This window comes from Pseudopodoces humilis, chromosome 5 (assembly GCF_049639895.1).
Source record: "Pseudopodoces humilis isolate 2021_Gansu_Grassland_sample_001 chromosome 5, ASM4963989v1, whole genome shotgun sequence".
Classification (NCBI taxonomy): domain Eukaryota; kingdom Metazoa; phylum Chordata; class Aves; order Passeriformes; family Paridae; genus Pseudopodoces; species Pseudopodoces humilis.
In genome coordinates this window covers 52,356,109-52,369,365 of record NC_142204.1, presented here as the reverse complement: position 1 = coordinate 52,369,365, position 13,257 = coordinate 52,356,109, and the positions used below count along the sequence as shown (strand labels likewise).

General features: G+C 37.9%; 1 protein-coding gene across 4 annotated transcripts in view; it reads left to right on the top strand.

Moving 5' to 3' along the window:
- POT1 (protection of telomeres 1) overlaps positions 1–2,275 on the top strand; it is a 59,272-nt gene extending 56,997 nt beyond the window's left edge. For all 4 annotated transcript variants that reach the window (XM_088055691.1, XM_088055690.1, XM_005519220.3 and 1 more), the window contains one exon: positions 519–2,275. In XM_088055691.1, the coding sequence (XP_087911817.1) occupies positions 519–631 (113 nt within the window). In that variant the 3' untranslated portion in view covers positions 632–2,275. The remainder of the gene's footprint in view (positions 1–518) is intronic.
- The last annotated feature ends 10,982 nt before the right edge of the window (positions 2,276–13,257 follow it).

The window sequence follows — 13,257 nt, the reverse complement described above, 5'->3', positions numbered from 1 at the left end:
GCTCTGCCTGAACTACACGTGTCCAAGGAAGATGGGTATGTAATATGCAGCTCTGACCTCCAGAGCATACTCCAAGTACATGGCTGTCAGTGACCACTGCAATCACCCTGGAGTCTTTGCCATACTTACAAAAAGTTGTCCTGTAATAAAGGTTGTAAAGGATTTTCCCTTTGAGACCAGTGAAATTGTCTCATTGAGACGCATGGAGATGAATTTTTATTATTGGAAGGCCTTTACATATATGTATTTTATATGTGGCATGACTGCTGGGTCCAAGTGTTCTGTGGAATGCTGGTGCAGGGAGGACAAGTCTTGGAAGGCTGTCACTGAGCACCATTTCAGATCTTGTGGGAAATTTAAAAGATACCAGTTGGAATTTCAAAGTTAACAATTCATTTTTCTTATTATTAACTATTGTATAAATTTAGATATCCTAGTTAAGATCTTGCTCAAGTTATACTTGTGTGTTATAAAAATTAGCAATGAATATTAAACAGTAATTTGGATTTTGTTGGTAGGTGACTTGCCGTGGCTGGAGTGCTTCATCAGGTCCTATAATGTCAGAGACGCAATGAAAAATCAAGTTTATTACCAAATTTTTGACACTACAGTTGCTGAAGATGTTGTATAGTCATGTGTTGCTAATTGGAAGTAATCCAGTAAGAATCAGTTTCTGGGGGTGGGGGCTGGGATCAGAGATTGTATTAAAAAAAAAAAAATCATTGTTCCTTTCTTAGGAATTTAACCTGTTTTTATGAACTTTTAGGTTATGTATGAATGGAAATGGGAATTATACTCTGATATGTTTGCTTTTTTCCTGGCACACGACTTCGTGATCTAAGGCCAGGTCGAGGTTCTAAGCATCTCTCACTGGAAGCTGCTTGGCTTAGGCTGATGGAAACAATCTACTTTGCATCTGTCCTTCATAAAGGCAGTGATGAGGTTACTCTAATTTTGTGAATTTTACTCAGAAAAATGTCATTGTGTGTTCATTTTTGTATTAAATTGTTGTATTTTTGTATTAAATTATGTCAACAGAGGCAGAGAGAAAGAGATCTTCGGTAAACTCAGACTACTTTGTACAAGCCAATATTACTGTTCTCAGTTTGACAGGGAGGTTGGTTTTTGGAGACTTCTTTCATTTTGTACTGATTTGTACATTTAGACAAACTCCTCCCATTAGTGACACTCAAGTAACTGCTTCATGTACCAGTTACTGCAGATCCTGATGGGGTTGTGAACATGGCCATGTAGTGATTACCACGAAAATTAAAGTCAAGCCATGAAAGTAAACTAGTGTAAAATTGTAAAATGAATATTGACCTTTAGTAATGATTCTGAGGTGGCCAGGTTGGGTACCAAAGTTGTTTGCGTGTTTATTAGCTGGGTCTGTGTTTTCAAAGGCTCGATCTGCCTTTTCCATCTTATATAATCAGATTGTGTGCCTAAATTTAGAGATACAAAACTGATCTGGTGCTATCATGGACTGAAAATTCTGCTGACTAGAAAACTGTATGGTGGTTTTACTTCGCATTCAGAAGTCTCTAGGACAAGTTCAGAACATGTTTCTCTAAGGATAATTAATGTAGAAATCCCTGTCAAATCGAATGTTTTCCATCAGAACAAAATCAGTATTTACAGCAGATTTTTTAAAGAATTTCAGAAGCAAGATGGGATATTTGTAAGTAGATTATTGTTTTGATAGTAGATGACAATTTTTTTTTTCCATTTTTGAGGGCCATTTAATAGATTATGCAATTTGTCTTAAAATTTCATCAAATATCCTCCGGTAATTTTCTTGTACTGTAAATTATACTGTGTTTAAATGTCATAAGCCAGGATATTGTTCTTTGTTGATTGGTGTATAGGGGCAGCCAGTATTAAAAGTGGTGAGTGCGTATTTCCTTTAAAAATTTCTAAAAAATATAAATATTTTGGAATCGAACAGCAGTTTATCAAAGAGTCTACTGACTTTCTTAAGTTTTCTGGAATTTTTGCATAAATGCACCAATAAAAAATAGTTAGAACAAATGAATATTATAAAACTTAAGACACTGGTCATACCCAAATGTTTTCACAAGTTAGAAGTTAAATTGAAGGCAATCTTCTTTGCTTTTATTTTATATAGGGTATAAAAACGTGAATTTCTATTTTTAGATTTTTGTTAACAACTCTGAAAACTACTGATATTGTACAGTTTTCTAATTTGTCTTTGTAAAGTAATAAATAAAAAGATGTTTTGAACTTCAGTGTAAAATAAATCAGTTTCACCACATGTCTTGCCTGAGATCCCTGCCTAAAAACCCTACATATGCATCACATAATTTTTTGACTACTGAATATTTTATTAAAATTTTTAATAAAGATTTCTCCAAGTAATTTTTTCATGTATTTGAGTTTTAATTTCTGTTTCATAGCTGTGAAAACTTTGTCATCGGTAGCCTTCATCCATCATAGTGCTCCAAATGAATGTATAGTTTGTTGGATTAAAAGGTACATGTTTAATTCTTTTTCTAAATATAATGTGTATAAATAAGTTAATAATTATATATTTGTTCATACTATAGATCACTGTATAGAAAGGAGTTACTGGACAGACATTTAAAAATGGCTCTCATTGGTAGCCTTTGTACAGAGCAGTGGAAGTCACTGAGGTGGGACTTGAACCGTAGCTACCTAAGGTTAGGTGCCTGGTCAGTGCTGAGAATGTCTAACTGGAGGGTGAAATCCTGAGATTGTTGTGTCCTGAGTCTGCAGCACCAGCAGGCTCTGGTTTCTGAAAGATGAGCATCTCAGGCAGCAATGACTTTTAGCCATTACTTACAATTTTCCTAATTACAAATGAAACTCTTATTTCCTTTGGCGAGTTTCTTGACCAGGTGTATGATTTCAGTTTCTAAAACATTTTAATAAAAGTTCAAATGTCTACTCTAATAGTTTTTTTAATTACTGAAGTATGTATTTAAAGACACTCAAAATCTGATCCAGTAGGAGGAGATGGGGTAATACTGGTACACTAAGATCCAGTGAGAGCTCCAGGCATGTCTTGCTGGTTTCACATCTTTCTTCCTTCACATAGATCCCAGCATACAGGAAAACTGAATCAAAACAGCACCTTCCTACTAGAAATGGAAAATATGCATGGAATGTGAAGTACATCACACACAGCACCATCATCAAGGGGGAGGAATATCTTAATATAAAAGGAGGAGCTGTGAGGGAAAATAACAGAAATATAAAAGACCAAGAAAGGAACATGAGCCTATTAATTGTTCCAATGGATAAGTGCAAAAAAAATGATAAAGCTGTAATTATAAAAGGTTTTTTCAGGGAAAAAAAGAAAATAAAATAGATTTGGAATAGTGTTTTTAGGGATGTCTGTGTAATTTGTCTCCTTGAAGTCTGTGTTTTAAGGGAATTAAAAACTTAAGGACTTTGGACGTCTTTCCAAATTGAGTTGAATTTAAGTTCTTGGACATATCATACTCTTGAAACTCCAGCTGGAAAGACAGAATGTAAATAAATAACATATTGCAGAAACAAGGAGGCATTCCTGTTAGGTATTACTGCTGTTGAGTAGGGATTGAACTTTCTCATCAGCTTTTGCAGTTATGGGATCTAGAGATTTACAGACAAGGCTTTGAAATGCTTAGCTTAATGCTAATCCTTTGGCTACAGAGCTGCAGGATGTGGGACTGTGAGAAGGACAGTGGAGCCCAGAGGATACAAGCTGAGGCTTGAAACAGGAGGAAGGGAGTTTATTGTCTTAACAGGGATGAGTGCTTAGCTTTTCAATACCACAGCATTTTAAATCATGAGAATTTATGCATATTAGGTCACTTTTTGGCCAAGCCATTGCATTAAGATGTAAAACTGGTAGGAACTGGGATTCTACCCTATAGGGAAAGGCCAAATATTTAAATGGAGTTGTGAAAAAATTAAATACATGTTCAAGTTCTTCAGGTGATACATATTTTCAATTTCTTCAGGTGCAAAGCGACCACTGCAAAAAAATTTTGTTCACTGCAGGAGAGAAAGAAGAATCCAAATAAGAATTTACTTCCAAGTATTTTTCAAAGTGTACAATGAACGTAAATAATTGGAAACAAAAAAACAGCATAAAATGGAGACAGAAGGAAAGAACAGTTCCAGAGGATAGTAATAAAAATAAGAAGTGATAGAGAGTCTTTATGAGACAGTTCGCTGCAGCTCCTGTTCACAACATTTCCTATAGGTGAAATTCCCAGTAAGAACTCTGGTTTGGGAAAACATTCATCTGATGATGGAATACCTGATCCAAAGTGCTTAAAAAATGTAGAGCAGAATTATGCTACAATTAATGAATTCGTATTTGTGGTAAAGATATGGGTGGACTTCACCCCAGAATAATGTGCTACAATTTTTCCTTGTTTCCTACTGCAAGTCTGATACTTGCTATGGAGGTATCTCCATAAAACTGCGGTATCGGTACCATTTGTCTACATAAACAGAGCAGACTGAAACTCAAGGACTAAATCTACATGTAGTAGATAATTGTTTTAATTTGTTTTTACAGGGATGTATGCTGAATAGGGAAATATGTGCCAGCAAAGGAGGTTTTGGTTTTGTTTTCCTATCAACTGTTCTATTACATATTGCTTTAAGCATAACTTTGTTCTGTACCTTCTACTCTGTGTGCACAGCCTGTGGACTGACACTGCTAAACTTACACAAAAAAGTACAGTTTTGTACAAGCTACACCTGAGTCTGTATTCAGCTGTAATTTCAAAGGCCAGCTATCAGATAGTTATGAATTATGGAGGTGTTACTTCACTGAAAGGAATTCTCTGAACAATGGCAGTTTATAAATGTTGCTTGAATTTTTTGGTTAAATAGCAGCAAAACTGAAACTGAAATCTGCTGCTGGAACAGATTTAATTACAGATTTTATTTCTTCTTGTGTCTACAAATGAGGCCTTAAGCAACTCAAAGCCTCTCTGAAGCAATGTTTGAAGTGGCATACATGATCAGTTGCTGACAGGTTGTATATTAACCAAAGGGGCTCCTTATTGTTTTTAACGGGGTGAGTAAGGGGCTTTCACCACGCAGCTGTCTTAAATGCTGTCACTGACATACATTCATTTTGCTACTCCATCTTGAAGGATACAATTTTCCTAACATATTAACCATGCCAAAGGAGTAAAATCCCATTTATAAGAATGTAAATATTGGTGTGATTGCATTTGACATAAGCCCGGGATATCGAGGTGTCAGAGGCCATCTAGACACGCTGCCCTGCAGTCTCCCGTCATGCAGAGGTACCCTGGTACGTGCAGTGTGGTGGTGTCCAGGGTCTGGTCAGGACAGGGGTAATTGTTTTGCAGCAGCCAAGAGTGGGCATGGCTGGTATGCAGAGCTTATTCTGTACCACTTCACATCACTGCCAGGGGTGGGGGAAAGGGACCCTCTTGTGGAGAGCGGGCCCTCTCTTCTGCTTTAGGGGATTTTTTTCCATGTGCATCATTTCTTTTCTTGTACCCTCTCTCATTAATATTGTTGCTATTACTGTTCATTTTCTTGTTTTATTGCTGTTTTCAGTAAATTGTTCTTATCTCAAATTGTGACCTTTATTTTGTCTCCAATTCTCTTCCCCATTCTGCTACAGGGGACAGACAGAGAGAGGAAAATGGGAGAGTGAGAGAGAGCAGAGGATGGTTTGGAGTGTCTTGGTGGGGGCACTGAATTGGGAACTGCCATTCCTAAACCATGACATGTGTGTAAGGTCTCACTGCCCAGAAAATGGCATTTGACTTAAAGGGAAACAGCTGTTTCCATTACTTTCTGTTTTGTTGAGAGTAAACCAAACAGCCTTAAAAGTAAGGAGAAAGGTGAAGAATTGCTTTTTCCCTACAGGTCAGTTCAGTGCATTTGTTTAGCAACGTTCTGTGGCTTGGGTCCTTGCAGGAAACAGAAAACTTCAAACATTTTGTTTGAAGGGTTGAGAAAGGTCAGAAGTTACACATGAAGGAACAATGAGGAATGAGGAGTGAACCTTAAATATCTGATCTGGCAATTCTATAATTCAGATTTTGTACTTTGCAAATCCTAATGTAGATCTTTTGACTGCTGTGCTCTATATGATTGGATAATAAATAACATCTTGAATATTATTCCATTGTGTTCTAAGTGATTAACTAGACTAATTCACAATTACATTTCTATACAAGTTTAATTCCTCTGGGTCCAGTTACTGGAATTTGTTTCTATCCTTTAAAAACTGTATGGAGAAGGAATTGGCAAAATTACAGTATTTGTCGTTCACCGAGTGCCAGGACCTACTCGTATCAGATCATTTTTTCTGGCAAAGATGATATTCCACAATGATACCTTTTAAGTGTACTTTTTCACAGCAAGCTTATCGAGGCAGTTTAAAAATAGCAATAATTTTCAAAACTCATTTAGCTCTGCTGTAAGGCCTAGAAAGATGTGAATGTCTGGCCTACTTTTCAGTCTGGATAAGGAGGTAGCTGATGTGATGTGATGGAGCAGGGAATCCGGAACTCTCTGCTTAGGGGCTATGGCAAAGGTACTCAAGCCTCATCTTAAATATCGAGGTCATTGGCTAATATGTGTCAGGAAAGCACAGAGCTGTACCAAATATTCCTGTCAAGAGCACATGCAACAATGCAGATCAGAATTGGAAATAAATTATAATTTAAACTGACACATGGAAAAATGGGACATTGATAAATTCTGCTTTTGGTAATTTAGCTTGGGTAAAGGATTTTCATCTGAAACTTAAACCAGATAGTAAACAAAAACTTAATTTGATGAAAAGCACAAGACTACTTGCTCAAATAGAGCAGAGGCCCCAGAGGAGGCACTGAATTGAAAAGGGATTTTTTTTTCTTATAGATAACCATACAACTGCTTTATACTATAGCATAACTGATCAAGGTATACATAACAAATTCACAGTATTCAGTATGTTTTCAACGATAGTTATATGAATGTACCTCTTTGGGAACCATACCTTTATTGAGCTGAGAGTATTGGAGTGTAGTATCCCCAGGACTCTTCAAAGCTGAGTCCAGATTCCAAACGTGACAGCTGTCAGTGGCAGATGAGTCTGTACCTGGGAATGCCAGTGAGCGCCAGCCCCAGCAGAACACCATGTGCTGTGCTGTGACCCATAGGGAGGGGCTCCTCTGACTGCAACAGCTGCACTTCTCAGCTTCAAAAGGGACTCAGATTGCTGTCACCTCCTCTACAATTTCCATACTTAATAAGTCATCTGTCCATCTCTGAGTGTCAGTGCCTTACTTACTGGGATCCCAAAAGAAAGGGCACCTCCCTGGTATAAAACACTGTCAGTTTTCAAACAATGTATCAGTACTCTCCTGTTGGTCCTCGAATTAATTTTCAAAGGTTAGGTATTAAAAACTGCAACAGTTGGTCTAGATCTAAAAGAGAGCACTGACAAGTTAAAATAGAAGCAGCAGATTAAATCACAGTTTACAATAACGTGTGTCTGAACAGTTTCAAAACACATATGGACAGGTGTGCATCTCAGCCCAGTAGAGCTGCTGCCTTTGCAGGCTCAGGAGCAGATGCTTGCACTAAAACACTGATGTCTGGCCATTGCTGCCTGTGATGTCCTGGTCTTTGTTAAGTGTGACAATTGACAACATAATAACTTGGAGAGTTGTTAATCCTAAAATTCTGGCACTGTTCACTGATGGGGCAGAGTCAGGCCCTTGATGAGATGTGGGATTTTGATAAACACAAATAAATTTGGTTATGGTCCATAAATGGTTTGATTTCCCAGATTAAGAGCAGGAATATCATGGGGCAGAAATGTGCAGTGTGCTACCCTTCTGTCCCCAGTCGTCTGACAAACGCATTATTTAACACTCAGGGTTGTATCCTTCCCTGTACTAGACACACACGCCTTCACTGATAGTTGATAATAGAGGTCTTGGGCATTTTCATCAAGAGGAGAACTTAACACTTAAGGCCTAATTGCACAAACAACCCATCTGTTTCATATAGTGCAGAACCACAGCCATATTTTTAAGGCTAAATCAACCCCTTAGAAGTTAGACAATCTGTTTCAACTTCTGCCCAGCTGTGCTTCAAGCACCGGCTCTATTATCTATGAATTCATCTAGTACTAAGAGACATGCAAGTGGATGGAAAGGCCTTCAGAAAATGGAGAAAATGAGTATCACATCTCTTCTTTTAATTGTACAGGAAGTACTGCAGCCCAAAGATGCATGTGCTCATTGAAAGAAAATGTTGTTTTATTTATCAATGTGTAAAAGAAGGAATTGCGAGATTCTTCACAGATTTCTGTTATTCTGGGTATTATTATTATCTGCAGATACTGGAAAATAAGTGCTTTCCTTGTAAATAAGATCATCATGACAGGCCCTCCAGCCTGAGCCTTTTACTCATCCTCTGTTTTGAAATGGGAATCTCTTTGGCATATATCTGGAGGATGTTTAAGCTTTTCACGTTTACCCTTATTGTTCTGGCAGCATCAGGATGCTTTTAAAGGGAAATCCACTTAAATATACACAAATTAAGGATGATGACCAAAAATTTGTGCTAGAGAAGAGACAAGCATAGATTCAAGCACAGTAAGTCTTCCCTGAATCCTGCACTGCTGTCCAAGAAAATGATGACATTTATTTTTTTGCATGCGGCTTGCCATAGGCTCATTCATTTGGCTGGCCATGTGTCCACTTAGGCAAAATCCAAAGCTCAGCCTGGCAAACGTATTATCTTACTAGAAGTACATCTGAAGTATTTCCTTTTTTATCTCTGTGGACATAAGATATCTGACTAATACATAATTTTTAAGCCAGTCTAGGCAGGAGCCACAGCCAGATTTGGGAATCACGTGCCATGTCCTTCCCAGACAGGCATATGGAGACTGTTGTAAGTTGTGTGTGCTTGTGATGAGCTGCAACTCATAAATGAAACAGATGAATGGAGGGTATGTGAATAAAAAAATAACATGATTTTTTTTTTTCACCTTACCTACTGTTATTTAGGCAGTGTTGCCCTGAAAACATACAGAGAAAGAGGTTGCATCTTTAATAAATCTTGGGTTCATTCCTAACCAAAACCTGTTGGATTATTTCTTGCTTCCAGAAGTCATTAAAGGCCTGGCAGCTGTTCCTGACTGTCCTGTTCTGGAAATCCTTTCTGAATTTTGAGAATTTCACAATCAAAAAAAAGCTGAAAGAGCTTAAGTGAGAATTTTCAGTTTTTAAATGATAATGAGTTAGAGGGAAGCAGCCATCACTCCACACAAGCTGCTATTGTACTGGCAGCAAATCCACTTCCAGATTTACATTTGTACCCAGCTGTGTTTTCCGACACCCCCTCTCCAAAAGTCTCCAAATCTCCTCTGGATTTCAGCGTGGCAGCTCTCCAAACAAATTTTAAATGTCCTGGCCTAAAATAAAAGATTTCCTTAAAAAGAAATGTTAGAAAATGATCACTTAGTCTGCATTATTCCACAAATGAACCTGTGAAAAGAGTCACATGAAAAGTTGAGTTATCAGAGCTAAGAAGGAGTGGCAATAAGTGACAGAAATGGTGGATGTAACTTTTTGAACTGGATTTGCTGATGAGCATTTAGTGACAAGTAGCCACAGCTCAAAAGACCAGGTGGACAGGGCAATCCTTCAGTAGTGTATCACAAAGTATTTGTACTTAATTTTTTGAAATCTGTTGTGTTGGAAGACATCTGGAGATCTGTTCAAGTTTCAGAATTGTCTCTTAATTTCAGACTACCTTTTTAATATAATATCCTTAGACAACATCAGCCCTTCTTCTCAGACTAAAAAAAAAAGAAGCATGGTATGGAAGTGCACAAGCTATACCACCCTTATGCTGAGCCACAGGAAGATGAAGGATCAGACCTAGCTTAGAACTGTGCTAACCATGCCAACATGGATTTCAGTCATCTCTGAGCAAGTTTACATTTTTCTTTTGAAATATCCAAAGTGAAAGTCTTTCACAGCGCAGCACTTGGTGCAGAGATCATCATTTTTATAGGATGTGCCTAGCCTTGCCTTAGGAAAAGCCCCATGTTACATTTAACTCTGAAGGAGACAGATTAAGATTTTGCCCAGAAGAGTCCACATAAGTGAGACTTCACCCAGACAAGTACCTATAAGGAGAACCTAACCAAGGAAAGAAAAGCAACTTTTCAGTAGAATTTTACTGGCTAAACATCCTAGAAATTTAAACTATGCAGAACAGAGAAAGCATTGGAAAAGAGGATAGCATATTTTACATACTTGTGATTCACCTTCCAAAAGAACTTGTAATTGCAGATGATGATCGTAGCCACAGAAATGAGAAGGAGAATGACACACGTTTTTGATATCACTGTTTTTGTTGCTCTTTATTTTGTTGCATTTTTTAACTATTCAGAAGAGTTTCTAGCAAATCTCTGGTACTTTGTTGTCAAGTACCAGTGAAAGTTTGGATATGTTTTCATGTTTCAAAATTTAAATTTAAAAATCTGTCTTTTCTTCCAGAGCAACTTAAAACTTTTTCCATGTCACAAGTTTCTGAACTGTGTCTGAACTATAAAGTCCTCAACTATAAAGTTACATTCCAATACTGCTATTAGTACACTGATAGGTAAATAAACATGCCTACTTCCTAACACAGAGCAATGACTTTTGTACATGGAAAGCACAATTGGAGTGAATTCCAACCCAAAAAGTTCACAGCCAGAGAAAAAGACACAACAGTTGCAGTGACCTCAAAACACATGTTGCAAAACTCTTAATCAAAGAGTACTTTTGGCTATTTTCTAAAACACAGGGGCACATTTAAGAATTAGAGGGTGGAGCAGAGCTTTGCATATAGCCCCATATTCCTTCAAGAAGAGAGAATGGAGTTCTACTGCAGGTTGTTGACAAAGCAAAAATCTAGGCTGGGATGTGCCAAAAGCAGTCTTAAAATTGTTTTATAAAATGAAAAATTACAAGTCTAAATGCAAGCATTTTTCAGATATGCATCCTTTCAAAGCCTTCTGCTGGAACATAGACTGTGCTCGGTTGGAGGCCTGCCAGCTCCCTGGCAGCAGCAGATGCTGAAGAGCCTTGTTTTTCAGGCTCTATTGCTCTAGGGCTGTGTCACCATGTGGATGGCTCTGGGCCTCCAGGGCTCCCAGGTCATCTGCTTCCCATCGTGGAGTCTGGAAATCAGATCCTGGATCTGAGATCAGTGTGTGAAGGAAAGGCTTCTCTTGGCACTCCTTAGCAGGAAGCTGTCCATCCAGAGCATCTGCATTAAGATTCACTTCAGCATTTCTTCTTAGGTTTAAGTCATGGTTTCAGAATTACCAACACATCTGAAAAACTCAATTTGCTTATAATAAAGAGATACTTGCACCACATCTAGTCTAAAAACCAGATTTTTTAAAGGACATTCTAGCCCTTTTCCCACTCCAGTGCAGGACTGAACATTTCCTACTGATGTTTGCTTTGGGCAGGTGCAGCTGACCTTGCTGCCCACGACAAGGCCAAGGAAAGCACTTGGGCAGTGCCTGCTGTGGGGAGAAGTTCTGCAGCACGGCAGGAGCTGGCACGTACCCATGGCTGTGGCAAGCACAGCACCTCTACAACTTCCTTAAGTCTATCCCAGCTTCAGAGCCAGGAGGAGCTACACCTCATCCACACAACTTCATATTTCTGTTGGGAAAGACTGAAATAGCCACCTCTTAATGCCATGGAAAGTGTTGGGCAGGAAGTCTGCAGTATGGATGTAAGTTTGTAACGAAGATAATCCTTAATTCTTAATTTTATAAGTAATAAGTACTAAGCAATAATTAGCTAATTAAAAAGTCACAAGGATGAGGGAAACAAAGAAGATGGAAGCACATTATAAAATATGAAGTGCTGAATAACATTTTAATAATCAGTGAATATTGCATGTCTGTTTCTTAATAAACCAGGATGAACTTATATATGGATTTCATTAACGTGCTGTAAAACTTGGTATATTATAGGACGTTGTTTACAGATAAAAAGCAGCCTTAATATCTCTCCCAATCTGTCACTAACAAAAGAGGCTAAATCACTAACTTAGATCTGGCTTGGGGAGCTTTGCTGCCTATCTAACCAACAACATTTATGACTGCCTCACATTTGAATAATTTGGGACTTTTTTTGTGAGACAATTACTACACATTTGGAAGTGAAAAATAAGAAAAATATATCTGTTAGCAATTTTCGTAAGCTCTTATTTCAGGCCACACAACGCAAATTTATCAATTTTCATAAGAAAAAAACACAGATTGACATGGATATTTTGGGAAAGTAGCAAAAAGCAGGAACACAATAAGATGAAGTCATACCAGCCATTTGTATTTACTTTAACTGTGTCAAACCTTCCATCAAGTTAGTAATAAGCATGCAGGTCATTAAACAGCTTAATTGAATTTGAGTGACATCTGCTTTTGAACAATTAGATGGCACAGCATATTTTCATAATGAAAGAATTTCCTTAATTTTCATCTTCTATCACTGAAGGGTTATTAAGTAGTTCAGCCATTAAAGTGCTTATTTATTAGTGAAGCCCAGATGGCCAACCACTATAAGTGTAAATAATAGCTGAGCCACCTCAGACGTTAATTAAGAGATTGCAAATTAGAGAAACATCATTCAGATCACAGGGGTTAACATCACACTTCACTGCTATTAAAATTCCATAATGGTTTGTGCAGAGAAAAGAAAACCCACATCCTAAATATGATTCATCCAGAATGCAATCTGAGGTAAGGAAAGGTAAGGAAAATGTGTGATACCCCTGGTGTGACCCTATACCAAAGCTCTGTCACTGATTTTGTTGAACTTGCAGCCCCTGAATAGTCCTTCCTTCATGTCTTTGCAAGGTGCTATTACTCCTGTATTTCACATGACCTCGATGGGAACTGAGGGTGTTCAGAAACTGAAGGATTAGGTGAGAAGTCTGTCACACACATTTAGTTATAAATCTGTCTTGTCTTCTCATTCTGAAGGGAAATGAGCATGCAATAGCCACACAATTTTTTTGTCTAAAAGTAAGACGTAGCTAAGGATTGCAACACAGTGTGAGGCAGACATCTTTCTTCTCCGAGTCAACTGGTAAATTTAACACACACCAGCTCCTGTGGGACTGTTTTCTTGGGTGAACATAAAAGTAAAGACCCAGAACCCTCCCTCCCAGGACCAATTTTGGATGCTGTTCTGTCACAAAATACCTTCT